Source organism: Schistocerca cancellata, chromosome 11, assembly GCF_023864275.1.
Source record: "Schistocerca cancellata isolate TAMUIC-IGC-003103 chromosome 11, iqSchCanc2.1, whole genome shotgun sequence".
In the NCBI taxonomy this organism is placed as follows: Eukaryota; Metazoa; Arthropoda; class Insecta; order Orthoptera; family Acrididae; genus Schistocerca; species Schistocerca cancellata.
Window position 1 is genome coordinate 33,777,434 of NC_064636.1, and position 14,553 is coordinate 33,791,986.

Consider the following 14,553-nt stretch of genomic DNA (forward strand, 5'->3'; position numbering starts at 1 on the left):
AGTTTCACACTGCAGTCCTTCAATGAACGTTAGCCTCGTGTTGCTCCCACGTTACTGTTTTTGTCGACACAATGTTACTCGAGTGAGTGTAGAGTTTGGCAGCCTTCTTTGCCACAGTTGTGTGTGGCCACACCCTTTTTTTAATTATGTTGGTCTCTGTCAGTTAACTTCAGCTTTTGCCCTCTATTCCTGTTCGCCAATGGTGTCTTACAGAGTTTTGTGTGTGCTGTTATTACTGTCGATACTGTTGCTTGTGAAATGTTAAATGGTTCAGCCGTTTGTCACAAACGAGTTGACCTGTCTCGAAGTCTGATCTTTCACCGAATGCTTGTATCGAGTCGCAGAAAAAATGTAAAATACACTGAAAGATAACCTCCGAGATGAAAAAGATAACCTCAAAGATTCGGCACGTCAACTGGGCACTTCAGCCGCGTCAGTGTTGATATGTTCACAGTGGTGCCAACTTGCAACAAGATGTGCTATATTGCATGGTGTTTGTATTATTTTGTCCACCCTCTGTTGATACCTAATAATAGATTCAAAGCAACTTTTAAATTGTTAATAATTTCGAAATTTTTAAATGAGAGTTATAGCAAAAGTAAGGTTCCCATATTTTTTACAAATAGGAGATACCGCTTACTGTTAGTAACTTGTACATCGTTCAAAATCTTACACGTTTGTCTATTTTTCAACAGTCTCCTCTCTCTCTCTCTCTCTCTCTCTCTCTCTCTCTCTCTCTCTCTCTCTCTCTCTCTTTTAACTCACTTTTGAAGACGGTGCTCCAGTTTTTGTATTCCCAAGTCGAAGTAGTCTCCCGCCAACCCATTGAGGAAGCATGTGACCTTTGATCGGACATTGTTGCTCTTGAAGGGTTTGCCACCTAAGTGTTTCTTTAGCTTTGAGCTAAGTCTGGGCTGTATGTGGAATGGGGCGTACCAGTCCTCCCAAATATCTTCAAAACCTCACGCATTTGACGAGCGAATGGGGTCGAGTGTTGTCGTGAAGAAGCACTACTACCTCCGTCAGTAGTCCTCTCCGGTAATTCTGGATTGGTCAGTGTCTCACAATATCTGTCTTGAGTTTATTGTCGTTCTAAGTTGCACGAAATTGATGAGGAGTACCCCCTTCCGATCCCAAAACAGTCGCCATAACCTTTCCTGCTGACTGCGTTTGTTTGAATGTCTTTGGTGGCGGTGAATCGGAGTGATGCCACTGACGACATTGTTGTTTTGTTTCGGGGGTGTAATGAAACACCCACATTTCATCTCCCGTGATGATAGTCCAGCTACTTTTCCTTGTTGCCTGCCCCCTCACTTCATTGAAGGAACTTGCGAGCACTGTCAAGGCGTCGCTCCTCGTGTTCGTCAGTCAGCACCCGGGGGGACCCAACGAGCACACACCTTGCAGTAATCGGACGTTTCTGTTAAAAGTTCTTTCAGTTGTGCCGTGGGAAGCTTCAGGAATGCGTCAACAAGTTCACGGACAGTACCCTTCCGATCTTTGAGCAGCTCGCTGTCGATCTTCTGGACAATCACGTCCGAAACAGATGGTCTTCCACTCCGTTCGTCGTGAACTTCTGTGCGAACCTCGGCAAAAGCTCTGCACCATTTGCGGAAGTGCTGAACGGACGTGCACTCTTCGCCATAAACCTCAGTCAGTTGCCGACGAATCTCCACGGGCGGTAACTTCCTCGCGTGGAGAAACTGGGGTACCGCTCGAACCTCACACTAGGTGGATGCGGTGATCGACTCTTCCACCCCTGACGGCTGCTGAGCCGACACTGAGCGACGTAGAGAATTGTGGACGGGTGGGCTCGAGAGCAGGGGAACTGCTGCGCACGATGCTGTCGTCGGATTTAGCGTAGTACCTTCCCTCGAGGCCGTAGCTTGTCAGAAACCTTACTTTTAGTACAACCCTGGTACTTAACGGCTCTAGACGGTGATTGCATTTGAGTATTTTTGAGAATTGCTGTGTAATGCCATAGGGAACTGATGTTTAATGCTGACATACAGAGCCTATAGGTATAAGGGGTGATCCAAAAGTTCCCTTTTGAGAGCACTGCTGTTGTGTATATGCAGTGTATGCAATGTTGGGTGGCTCTGATCTTGGTACATTAGCACTGTCATATAGGTAACGGATCGGAGTGGCATTCGTTACTTTCCGACACGTGCACAGTACGTGCACTAACGTGACCTGCGATTACATTATTACCAAATATGCCCAGACAGGAGCAGAGTGCTGTCATCCTGTTCTACGCTGCCGAAGTAAATGTGCATCTGCGAATGAAGCGTGTTCGTGGGTCAGCAGGTCTGTCAAAACCGGGAGGACTGCGACAGGGGTTTCTGCTGTCGCACGATAATGCGTTTCCCCGTATTACGTATGTCGTAACTCGGAAATTATGCCAACTCGTGCAGGAGAAACCCTAGCACTCCACACCTTTAGTCCCGATACCTTCTCGCATAGTTATCGCACCTTCGGTTACTTAAAGGTCTCGCAGGGGACGATTTCTGTCAGATGAGGGTGTGCAGCACGCAGTAAGCAACTTCTTCTCGCAGCAGGACGTGGTGTTTCATCAGATAGTTGTTTGCCACCTGGTGACTCAGTGGGGTGATTCTCACGATTTTGCCCAATTGGCATACGAATTCAGGACTGTATGGCATTCAAACGGAAACTTTTGGATAGCTCCTTACGTAATGTGAATTGAAGTGGGCAAGTGCGTAAGCTCCCCTTGTTAGTGCAGTGGCTAGATGTTGGGGTTTAATTACACCACAGACAGATAAGTTTTTGAAACTTGCTGGCAGATTAAAACTGTGTGCCCGATCGAGACTCGAACTCGGGACCTTTGCCTTTCGCGGGCAAGTGCTCTACCATCTCAGCTACCGAAGCACGACTCACGCCGGGTGCTCACAGCTTTACTTCTGCCGTCTCCTACCTTCCAAACTTTACAGAAGCTCTCCTGCGACGGTTCACAGGAGAGCTTCTGTAAAGTTTGGAAGGTAGGAGACGAGATACTGGCAGAAGTAAAGCTGTGAGTACCGGGCGTGAGTGGTGCTTTGGTAGCTCAGATGGTAGAGCACTTGCCCGCGAAAGGCAAAGGTCCCGAGTTCGAGTCTCGGTCGGGCACACAGTTTTAATCTGCCAGGAAGTTTCATATCAGCGCACACTCTGCTGCAGAGTGAAAATCTCATTCTGGAGACAAGTTTTTGTCCGCAATGCTGGTAGCAATTGAAATACTACCACATCAGTACTCTAGTACATCAGTAGGAGAGCCAATTGCTTTGAGAATCACCAAGCTTTTGACAAAATATATTGCGGTATCTTTGCTCCACACATTCAGTCATCTCGTGAGAATCGGTAATCTGACAAACACGTAGCATCTCACTTGGCGACCGACAGGCAGCGAGTGACGTGCTGGAAGGCGGGGACAAAATCTTCCTGACTTAAAACAATTCATCTGTCTCTTGGTCTTAATCTAGATCTCTTGCTTTCTATTGTCATTTTATGGGCCTGTCTGTGTCCTGCCAATTCTCCATATAGTGGAGATGCTGAGTTGCTGAAAGGCACAACAAAAGGCTTTTGGAAAGTTAGCTTTCAGCCAAGGGCGAGGCCTTTGTCAAAAATAGACAGCCCCCCCCCCACACACACACACACTTTCCCATTATTTATCGTGCTAATTCTTATTCTTTTAACATGCACTTACCATTGTAGTCTTGTCTTTTCCATTATCTCTTCCAAAGGCTTCTTTAATTATTTCTCTCACTTTCTCATTCATGCTCCTACTCAGTCTTATCCTGCTTCTAGCAAGCCAGTATCCTGCTCTCCTTCCTTTTCTTCATTACCCACATTTCTGGTGCACACAAGTATTGGAGCACAATACGTGCGTTGTAACATTTGCATGCTTTTGGTGGTACATCCTTGATCCAGATTTGGCTTGTTGCTCTGCAAGATAGTGTTGTTGTTTTTCCCTTTCACTTATCTCCGGCTGTCTTGTATTGTGCTCCCCAGTTACTTCAGACATTCCACTTTAGTACTTGCACTGTAAAACTTGCATCCATTCTTATTCTACTCATACTCCTCGTTCAGTCATTTCATATTTCTTTGCACTAAATTTGAATACATATAGTCTCACCACTTGCTTCAGTACATTTCAGTTTTGAACCTCTCCTTTCCCATTTCCCTACACAACAATCATCTGCAAGCACCACTGCTTTCATATTTTCCTCTCCTATTCGCACTGCTACCAGTATCATCGTCTTATGCGTAAGGGTGATAAAAAGTAGATGGGATTTAGGGTTGTGTAGTTCTTAACTCTGGCAAACATTTATCGGAATCTGGCCCGCTTTTTCTGGAACCATAAGACTAGTCCCCTCTTTCTCATTGCACTTGTAATGTGGTGTAATTGTTTCTAGTTCTCTGTTGTGTCCAGTTCTTTATGCTCTCATCTCTTTTCGTGGGACCCACAATTTTTCTCAGGATTTTTAACCCTTTAGTTCTAAAGAGTTCGCCATTTCTGACTGTGTTTAGAAACTCTGGGGCATACAGTATGGGAGGTATTGCTGTGGTGTCGTAGTATCACAGTTTAAGATTGAGGGGAAAAGGTTTTCAATCTGGAAATGTCTTTGCAGACGTGGCAGGTGCTCTCCAGTTTGATGTACCTGTTGTTCATGACGAGACCCTCATTGCTTTTCAAGATCACTATTCTTAGAGGTATATCAAGGAGTTAGTCTTCTATGTTAATATACAGTACGAACCGATGGTGTCGTGCCGAGTACATTCTGACATTTGTAATGAACAGTCTTGTCGGCAGTGATTGCCAGTCCTGCTTCAGCTGCTGTGTGGTTGAGGGGATAAAGCCACTATACTGGATGCTAGATGTGTGGTATCCTGTGCAAAGGCTTTGCGATTGGCTACTAACTTGACCTGACTGGCAGTCAGGGGTGTGTGTGTGTGTGTGTGTGTGTGTGTGTGTGTGTGTGTTTTTCCACCCATTTATTTTTGACAAAAGCCGTGTTGGCTGAAACCTCACTTTCAGACAGTCTTTTTGTTGTACCCATCTGCGACTCAGTATCGCTGTACAGTCAGTAGCTACTATCGTTTCTATAATATGTTTACATTCCATCCTGGTTTTCCCATAGTTTCATTAGCTCTGGTATCTAAGCTCATTGACAGTTTCCCTCTGAATTTTGCTTTTGGTAGCGTATTTGTAACTATCTCCTTCACAAATTTTCAGGTCTTGTTCTCTAGTCCCCATTTGGTTATGTCTGGAAGAGGAAAGTCTGTCCATTGACTTGTAGCCCTTTTGGAAGTTGACAAACGTTGCTTGTATGGCAAGGCTCTGTAAATCATTGTATGTGAGAATGTTTTTGAGTCTCAGCGTATGTTCTGCACATGAACTTGACTTCCCGAGTCCAGCTTAGTATTCTTCTCAATATTTTAGAAACTTATTTCTGGACAGTGATTGTTGTAACTTTATTTGGCTAAAATGGAATTCAGTGATGATTCTCAGGAACTGTTGGTTATATGGTATTCTTAGGTTTCAGCTTAGGTGGGTTTGGATTTTCACAATTTGTTGGTAGTTTCATTGCTTCAGTTGGCTAGAAGAGGTACTTGGTTAGAACAGGTACCAACACCTCAGCTGACATACAGATTGAGCTGGGGCACTGTTGTAAATATCAGACTTGCTCTTGAGAGGTGCCAGGTTCGTATCCCTGTCCGGTGATACAAATTTGCGATTTCTGTGGTTTCCTTAGATTGTGTAAAGTGAATGCCAGTATCTAGTCTTGGATGAGGACAAGGTCAAATTCTGATTTCCTTCCTTCCCCATCCTGTTGTATTCAAGTGTGTGGTCATAGTCAAGATTGTGCCCCATCTCTAATGACTCGTCATTGAAAGGACATTGCATCCTAATCTTCCTTCACCTAACACAGTTGCAAAATCTCACTTAAAGCTGTGGATGATATCACGAGGGAAGGTCTCACCTATACAGTGGTGTAGGTTACCATCCCAGGCATCACACATTGCAGCAGTTCATTCTAGTGAACCCTAAAATAAGTAAATAAATAAATAAATAAATAAATAAATAAATAAATACCTTCTTGTTAATCAATAACCCCTTGAAATAACTATAATTTTTGTCTAGCATAGCATAGCAGAAAAGTTATTTTACTGGTGTGCTAAAAGTTGCAGATTAAAGTCCCATTGAGTGTCAAGAGTATTTATCATGCATCTTTATTGAAGTGGCTGGCATTATTATTTTTATTCAGTTAATTGGTGTGTGTGTGTGTGTGTGTGTGTGTGTGTGTGTGTGTGTGTGTGTGTAGTTTCTTTATTTCTATTCGTTCACCACATAATTGCAATAGTGTATTAGGTTTTTTAGTAGCTCTCATTTTTTGTCCTTCATTCATTTTTCATTTGGAAACTATGCCCATATAATTTTAATTATTTTTATGTATTTACTTTGATTTATTTCTTCCTTCTTATCATTTATTTTCACCCTTACCGCAATCATCATTTCTATTACTCATTTTGCTTGACTTTTACTTTTGTTTATAAAACCTTCTTTCATTTAAATCTTCTTCTATGTTACTATGCCCATGGTGTGAGAAGAATTTATGCTTTTAATCTTTTGTAAAACGGTTCCCATTTTATAAAAATTTACATGTTGCAACAAGAATTAAATTTGACACCATTGTGTAGCAATATAAATAGATTATTTTCTCCTCTGGTTTTTAACCATTACATAATTATTTTTAACCTTTAAATATTTAGATAGATAAATAAAAATAATTAAAATTGCGTGGACAGATTCCAGATGAAAAAAGAATAAAAGGAATGATTTAAATGAAAGCAAATAAAAATATATTAATATGACTATTAAAATCAAGTGCCTAAGTGTTAAAAGTAAAATATATATATATATATATATATATTTATAAAATGCTCCATCACTTCTATTTCCAGTATAAAGAATGGATGAAATCCACCAGAAGCTCTCATCAGTTGTCCTTTTCTCAGCTGTCACCTCTTCTAGAATCCATTTGGCTTTTGTAACTCGCTGCTATCCGTGAGGGGACTGATGACCATAGATGTTAAGTCCCATAGTGCTCAGAGCCATTTTGCTATCCGTGACATTGTCTGGGACAGTTCATTTAAGATCATCTTTGTGAGGTGCAAAATACCAGAAGATTGGTGGTATTCCTTTGGATCCCACCAGACAGGTTGGAATTGTGGTAAATGATCTGCATCATTTCACCAAAGAGGAAATATTATTGTGCAATAATGCGCTTGGAAATGACAGTGGTAATTTATATTATTACTTACTTGTGTTAACATTTTTTGCAAACTACTCCTGTGTGTTATCCAAGTAATCCTTTAAACCTTTCTAATCAACTTGGGTGATTTAGTGTACAGTTTAATTCCTCGGTAGAAAATGCTGCATTGAGATTTGTGTTTATACTTTGTTGGTAGGTGAGATTTAGTCTCTCACTCCACAGTTATGGACAGAGCTGTTTGTGCAGTAGTTATCAACACTCTTTTTTTACCTACATGCACTCCATCGTAGTTAGAAACCCCCAATGTTCTGAATAGATCTTTACAGTGAGCTAGATCACTCTTGCGGCTCTTTTACGTATGTATATATTTTTTATGATTGTCTTCTCGCTCCCAGTGTGACTCCCAACAAAAAAAATGGATAATACAAAAGCTGTTTCAAAGAAATAAGTGTATATGTGAGTACTGTATAATTGGAATGTATTGGCTGTTACTGAAAACAAAAACTACTACCGTATTTACTCGAATCTAAGCCGCACTTTTTTTCCGGTTTTTGTAATCCAAAAAACCGCCTGCGGCTTAGAATCGAGTGCAAAGCAAGCGGAAGTTCTGAAAAATGTTGGTAGGTGCCGCCACGACTAACTTCTGCCATCGAATATATGTAGCGCTACACAGACATGCTCTGTAGGCACAAAGATAAATACTGGCGCCAAAACCTATGCGTCAGTAAATAAATTTAAAAAAAAAAAGGTGGAAGACGAGCTTTTTTTTCTCCGCCCCGAGTTTCGACCACTGCATTTTCGTACATTATCCAACGAAGTAAATACAAATTCCGTATTGTTCATCTTCGAATGTATTAGAATTTCAATGTACTACGGAAATCCGACTGGCAAGACTGTTTGGGATGTTTTTCAATATGGCCAACTCTACGTTCTGAATGACCTGATGAAATGTGAATCACAAGCAGTATTCTCTTCACCATTCACCATAAGAATAATACGAATATAAACATTTTGCCATGTGTTCTTCCGTGTTTGTTGCTATCTCATTTAAATCCTGTCTGCCTAATAAACTACGAAACTAGAGTGAGACAACAGCAAACGCGGAAGAATACACTTATCGTGTCTTGTTTATATTCGTATTATTCTTAGCCTAATAGTGATACAGTCAGAAATGAACCACGGCAACTGACTAGATTTTTAAATCTAAGATGACTCTAATTTCTGTGCAGAATTTGATGTACTAAAGAAGCGGCCGCAAAGATTTTCAAACGGAGAAAAATTTTCGCCTAACTCTCGTTCAGAACATGTTCTATCATACGCAGCCTATTATTTGGTTCTTGTTGATCATTCTCAAAGAAAGCAGCAGTGTAAGTAAACAACAAATAGCAGTCTCTTGACATTGCTTCGCTAATTAGACGATTCGCCTCTTTTTAGCTGTAAGCGGCGGTAGCGCGCACAAAAGCAGGCCATGCCGCGAACGGCGACAGGCCGTAAACACGCACTATCAGAATGCGACAAACAATGCATGACACAGTACAGTGATGCATTTTCAGCTTAGAGTGACGTAAACACCTATAACAGAGAAAACGGCACTTATCAGATCAAACAAAATAAGCAATCGATTCAAACCAGACGAAGCACGTGAAAAAGGAAGGGTACCCGTATAAATACAGACGGAGCGCCTGACGCATAGCAATGGCTACCTGGTAAAGCTTACGACTCGAACCAAACTACTGTAGCTGTATCGTCATTCATTCGACCTAAATTGTGTCTCATATTACAATGGACCAACTTTGTTTCGATTTGGAGGTGCGGCCTAAAACTTTTCTCTCCCCTTGAATTTCGAGTCTCAAATTTCAGGTGCGGCTTAGATTCGGGAAATCTTTTTTTCCTTTGTTTCAAGTCTCATTTTTCAGGTGCGGCTTAGATTCGAGTGTGGCTTAGATTCGGGTAAATACGGTATGCATGTAACATGCTGATAGGCATATTGCACTACCCGATCAAGTGTCCGGACACCCCTCTGTAATGCGCAGTGGTCCACTGGATATAGCAAGAGGTGGACTCTCCAGTGTAGGAGGAGGGAGAGAGTATCGTGTTTCTTGTAGACAAAGATTGATTGTATGAGCACGACAGTGCACCTTGTCGTAAAGTGGCACGTGTGAGGCAATATTTGGCAGACAATAACTTTCCTGAATTGGACTGCCCTCCCCAAAGTCATGACCTGAACCCTGTGGAACACCTTTGGGGTGAGTTAGAATGTCAGATTCGCTCCCGTCCCTAGCAATCAAAATCATTATCTTCTCTGGTTTTGGCTCTTGAGAAAGAATGGGGCTGACACACCTTCACAGATGTTGACACTTCGTTGAAACTGTCACCAGTAGAGTTGAGGCTGTATTTAAGGTGATGGGTGGGCACATCCCATATTAATGTTCAATAACAATTGTTCGGATATTTTGTATCAGATCAAGTACTGCAGTTGGTCGAGCTAATTGCTTGTTTTGTTACGTGTACTGTTGTTATAAAAGCCGCCGACAGAGTTATGTGTGTTTCGAAGTGTCAGAAATATATGTTCCAGTTTGAAAATAGAAATGATATCTGGAATAATAAAATTGTTGTTTTCAGGACCATGGGTATGACTTCAAAGCTGACATATGGTCTTTCGGCATTACAGCCATAGAGATGGCCACAGGAACCGCACCGTACCACAAATACCCTCCCATGAAGGTGAGTCAGTCTTGAATTCTGCAGTCCATATAAGACAAAGAATAAATTTTGAGATCAACAATACTTGTTAAGTGTGTTGTAAATTCTCTCTCTCTCTCTCTCTCTCTCTCTCTCTCTCTCTCTCTCTCTCTCTCTTGTCCGCCGCTCGTGGTCTCGCGGTAGCGTTCTTGCTTCCCGAGCACGGGGTCCCGGGTTCGATTCCTGGCGGGGTGAGGGATTTTCACCTGCCTCGAGATGACTGGGTGTTTGTGTTGTCCTCATCATTTCATCATCATCCAGGAAAGTGGCGAAATTGGACTGAGCAAAGATTGGGTAATTGTACGGGCGCTGATAACCACGCAGTTGAGTGCCCCACAAACCAAACATCATCACAATATCTCTCTCTCTCTCTCTCTCTCTCTCTCTCTCTCTCTCTCTCTCACACACACACACACACACACACACACACACACACACACACACGTTACCATGTTGGCGGATTGTAACTATTAAATCTATGCATTTTCATCTGCATTTAATGGTCTGGGTAGTGGAGATCATTTTATAGTGACTTTCCTGCAGTTAAGTTATTAAGAAGTGATATATTCGGATGTTATATGGCAGTGTATATCATCCGTTAACTGTGCCAATTTTGGGACCCAGTGTGGACTTGGTTTAACATTTCGTGGTATGTACTTGAGTTTACTTCTTGGTTTTTGTGTCTCCCCTGTGATTTATATGGAACAGTTTACATCCGGTTTGGTTGAGCACTACCCCGTATATAAAATCCACTGTGAGATAGTTAAGTAGTAGTAGCTTTTTCCCCTCCCCTACAACTTCTGATAACGAGACTACTGCCAATGATGATCTTTCCATAGATACTACTCAGAGGTATGATGATAGGAATTTTCTGCCCAAAAATTGATGTTTTCTCATCTCATAAATAGTGTTCTTATAATAGGTGATATAACCTTGCTGGTACTGTTGTAAAAGGTGTGCTTTTTAAAAGCTTAACATATGCAATATCCACTTCTCGTTTTTGGTTTCCTTCATCTTTTACATGGGTGGACACACAGTTTTACATTTTACAGTCGTCATCCTAGTATTATTATAGTTCCTCCTTACTGAGTGTTGTCTAATAACCATTGAGAAAATCTGTGGTGTTCCAATAGCTGTAATTCCTCTTTTGTCATTCCTTTTTGTATACTTACTGTTCAGATTACCATTACTTATAGTGAACCCCTTTACTGTACATGATATATGATCCTGTTATCTTACTTTGCATACGATGAGTCAGTCCCTTTGCCCGCCTCTTTTACTTTTTGACAAAAACCGATAGTATTACCACACATAATCGTACATATTTGCAGACAATGGGTATACGGGACTGATGGTTGCATTGCTTTGACACTTCTGTTTTATTACTACTTCCATTAGGTTACTGATGTTTTCGCAGTATGCAGGAATAACTGGTTAATTTCTGATTGTACAAATTACGTTTTAAAATGTAGATTTTAAATTAAGACTGTTTTCTTTTACTTATGTAAATTAACATGTAAGACTTGCTTCACTTAGACAATACTCTCTGACTTTTTACCATGTACGTATTACTCTTTTGTAATATATCTAAAAACAAAGATGATTTGACTTACCAAACGAAAGCGCTGGCACGTCGATAGACACACAAACAAACACAAAACATACACACAAAATTCTAGCTTTCGCAACCAACGGTTGCCTCGTCAGGAAAGAGGGAAGGAGAGGGAAAGACGAAAGGATTTGGGTTTTAAGGGAGAGGGTAAGGAGTCATTCCAATCCCGGGAGCGGAAAGACTTACCTTAGGGAGAAAAAAGGACGGGTATACACTCACGCGCGCGCGCACACACACACACACACACACACACACACACACACACACACACACACACATCCATCCACACATATACAGAATTAATGATATGAATATAATAGAGGGAAACATTCCACGTGGGAAAAATATATTTAAAAAGAAAGATGATGAGACTTAAGTCTCATCATCTTTCTTTTTAAATATATTTTTCACACATATACAGACATATGTCTGCTTGTGTCTGTATATGTGTGTGTGTGTGTGTGTGTGTGTGTGTGTGTGTGTGTGTGTGTGTGTGTGTGTGTGTTTGTGTGTGTTTGTTTTCTTAGTTAATGAGTGCTTTTGGCAGGTTCTGATGCTGACACTGCAGAACGATCCGCCGACACTGGACACGGGGGCAGAAGAGAAGGACCAGTACAAGGCGTACGGCAAAACGTTCCGCAAGATGATCGTCGATTGTCTGCAGAAGGACCCCTCCAAGAGGTACGTACTGCATTGTGACAGTCGTGTAAGCCGGTGGGTCGACGGGTGAATACTTGGCACGTAATTACTCAGAACTGAAAAATTGTTCCCCAATATTAGGTATGTTGTGACCATCCATATTCTGCTACAGAGTGGAATATGGACTCTGGAAACAACTGCTCTACGTCTGCTTTTCAGTGCCACAGGCACAACTTGAAGTTCTTTTCTTCCACTTCAGCAGAGAATTGAAATACCTGCCAGTGACGGTTCCCGTTCAGTTAAGAATTGGCCAGAATCTCGTCTGGCAATTGAGCCGAGTGGATCTGTCGATATGCACGGCATCTCAAGTTGTTCGTTCCTAGCATTAGGCAGCCTTGTGTGCGTGCGAAGCATAAGGGCTATTCAAATACAACCAAACACCTGCCATTATGCACAGTTTGTGGAACAGGTGGCCCCACGGTTGTCAAGTTTCTATTCTGTCACTGCTGTGATGGGGAATGGGGTAGTGCCACATAACAAGTGTACGCAGTTGCTGGGTTGTGACCTCATTTGTTGGCGGACTGGTCTAGTGCGTTCATCCAGCTGTAACCGTGGGGGCGAGCAAAGAGGAGCACAGGTGTGTGGTTTGTTTTGTGGTTGCCGAGGGTGCTGGAGAATGTGAAATTCCTTATTGCATGTCCACTCCGTATGGTGAACAATGCTTGTCCATAACGTGTGTGCACGAGTGACAGGAGATTCTCGGAAGGGCCCACTTTGCTGTGAGACTATCTTCACGCCGGACAAGCCTGTTCAGCCATTATCCCTGATCCCAGATTTGATGGCCTTTTCTGGAGAGGCTGACGAATCATGGAGGATGAAATTCATGTTCGGGTAGGTATACCATCATCGAAGACCACTTGCTTTACTGCAAAATTTGCATGCAGTGGATGTCATATCACCTAGCGGAGGGACAAAATAGGGACAGAATGGTGTCAAGCCAGTCATCTGCTGTGCTCCCACGAGGAAGAGGATGCGTTTCTGACCTGTATTGTCACTAAACAAAATGTGGTGCCACCTTTTCGAGCCTGACGGCAAATGGCAGAGATGATAGTGGAAGCATTCCACATTTCCCCTGTCAAAAAATTCCAAAGCCGTTCATACAAGTCATGACCCCCTTCTTTGACAGTAGGGGCTCGTTGCTCATAGAGTTCGTCGAGTGCAGAAACTGCAGTGCGTCCTAAAGTCAAAACACCCAAGAATTCTGTCAGACAGAATGATCCTTTTGTGCAATAATATCCATCTCTCTCCCAGTAGCGACTATCATCACCCAGTAGTATGCAGGAAATCTACGACAAGACTTGTTCTGGGTGCCACCTTACTGAAATCGGGAAATAGAGTGTGAACATTGTGTATTCTGCCAATCTGTCTGACTGCATTACGAGCTAAAATGGGGCAAGGTAGTGGCTAATGTTTACCCGATGTCACTTTTCATTACCACACAGGTCTCGCTATTACAGAGGTGTCAGCAGTGCTCACTCCGCCATTCCTGCTTAATGCATTTGTTATAGAATAGGACTGGTACGTAAACGCTCTCGGCACATGTGGTTGCGTTAGGAGTAGAATTTCTTTCATCACGTAACAAAGGTAACGTGATCTTGTCCACCTGCTCTGCCTACTGCTTTCTCCTTAGTGGCCGTGTGGCTCCATAGAAGCACCGATGTTCTGTCTTCCTCTGACCCACTCTTAGAGGTGAAGTATTATTCTTTGCACTCGTCTCGTGTAGACACCACCGTGATGTAAGTCCACTTCAGCAGTTTGGTTGGGAAACACTGCAACATCCTCTGTACAGCCTGGATCTTTCACCATTTGATTTTTCACATTTTTTGCCAACCTGAAGAAAGATAAATGTGAATAACTGCTTTAGTCAGATGAGGAAGTGCAAGAGTGGGTGCAGTTGTGGATCTGTCAGGTTCCAACTGCGTTCTTCGAAACAGGAATTGGTCATCTCGTATCCTAGTTGGATAAATGTCTCAACGCGTGTAGTGATTACTTTTGAATGGAACCATTCCGTGGTCCCGTTGTGTTGGGTGTTAGATTTTCCTTTGACTGCCTTTCATATTATTATTAATGCCCTTGCCAGCTTGCAGTTCACAGGGGTGGATGATGAGCGAAGCCTTGCTTTGGTGATGGTTGAAATGTTTCAGTGGATAGGAAGGTGAGGATTTTGCTGTAGGTTTTTGTACTTCCGTGCAAGTGGACTTTCCTGCCACAGAGATTGTGCTGGTATGT

The 14,553-nt window shown here is 42.3% G+C and overlaps 1 protein-coding gene across 5 annotated transcripts in view; it reads left to right on the top strand.

Annotated features, from left to right (window-relative positions):
- The window catches only part of LOC126108920 (serine/threonine-protein kinase OSR1), a 525,656-nt gene that overhangs the window by 454,754 nt on the left and 56,349 nt on the right, over positions 1-14,553 (top strand). For all 5 annotated transcript variants that reach the window (XM_049914286.1, XM_049914284.1, XM_049914287.1 and 2 more), the window contains 2 exons: positions 9,894-9,995; positions 12,173-12,306. In XM_049914286.1, the coding sequence (XP_049770243.1) occupies positions 9,894-9,995; positions 12,173-12,306 (236 nt within the window). The remainder of the gene's footprint in view (positions 1-9,893; positions 9,996-12,172; positions 12,307-14,553) is intronic.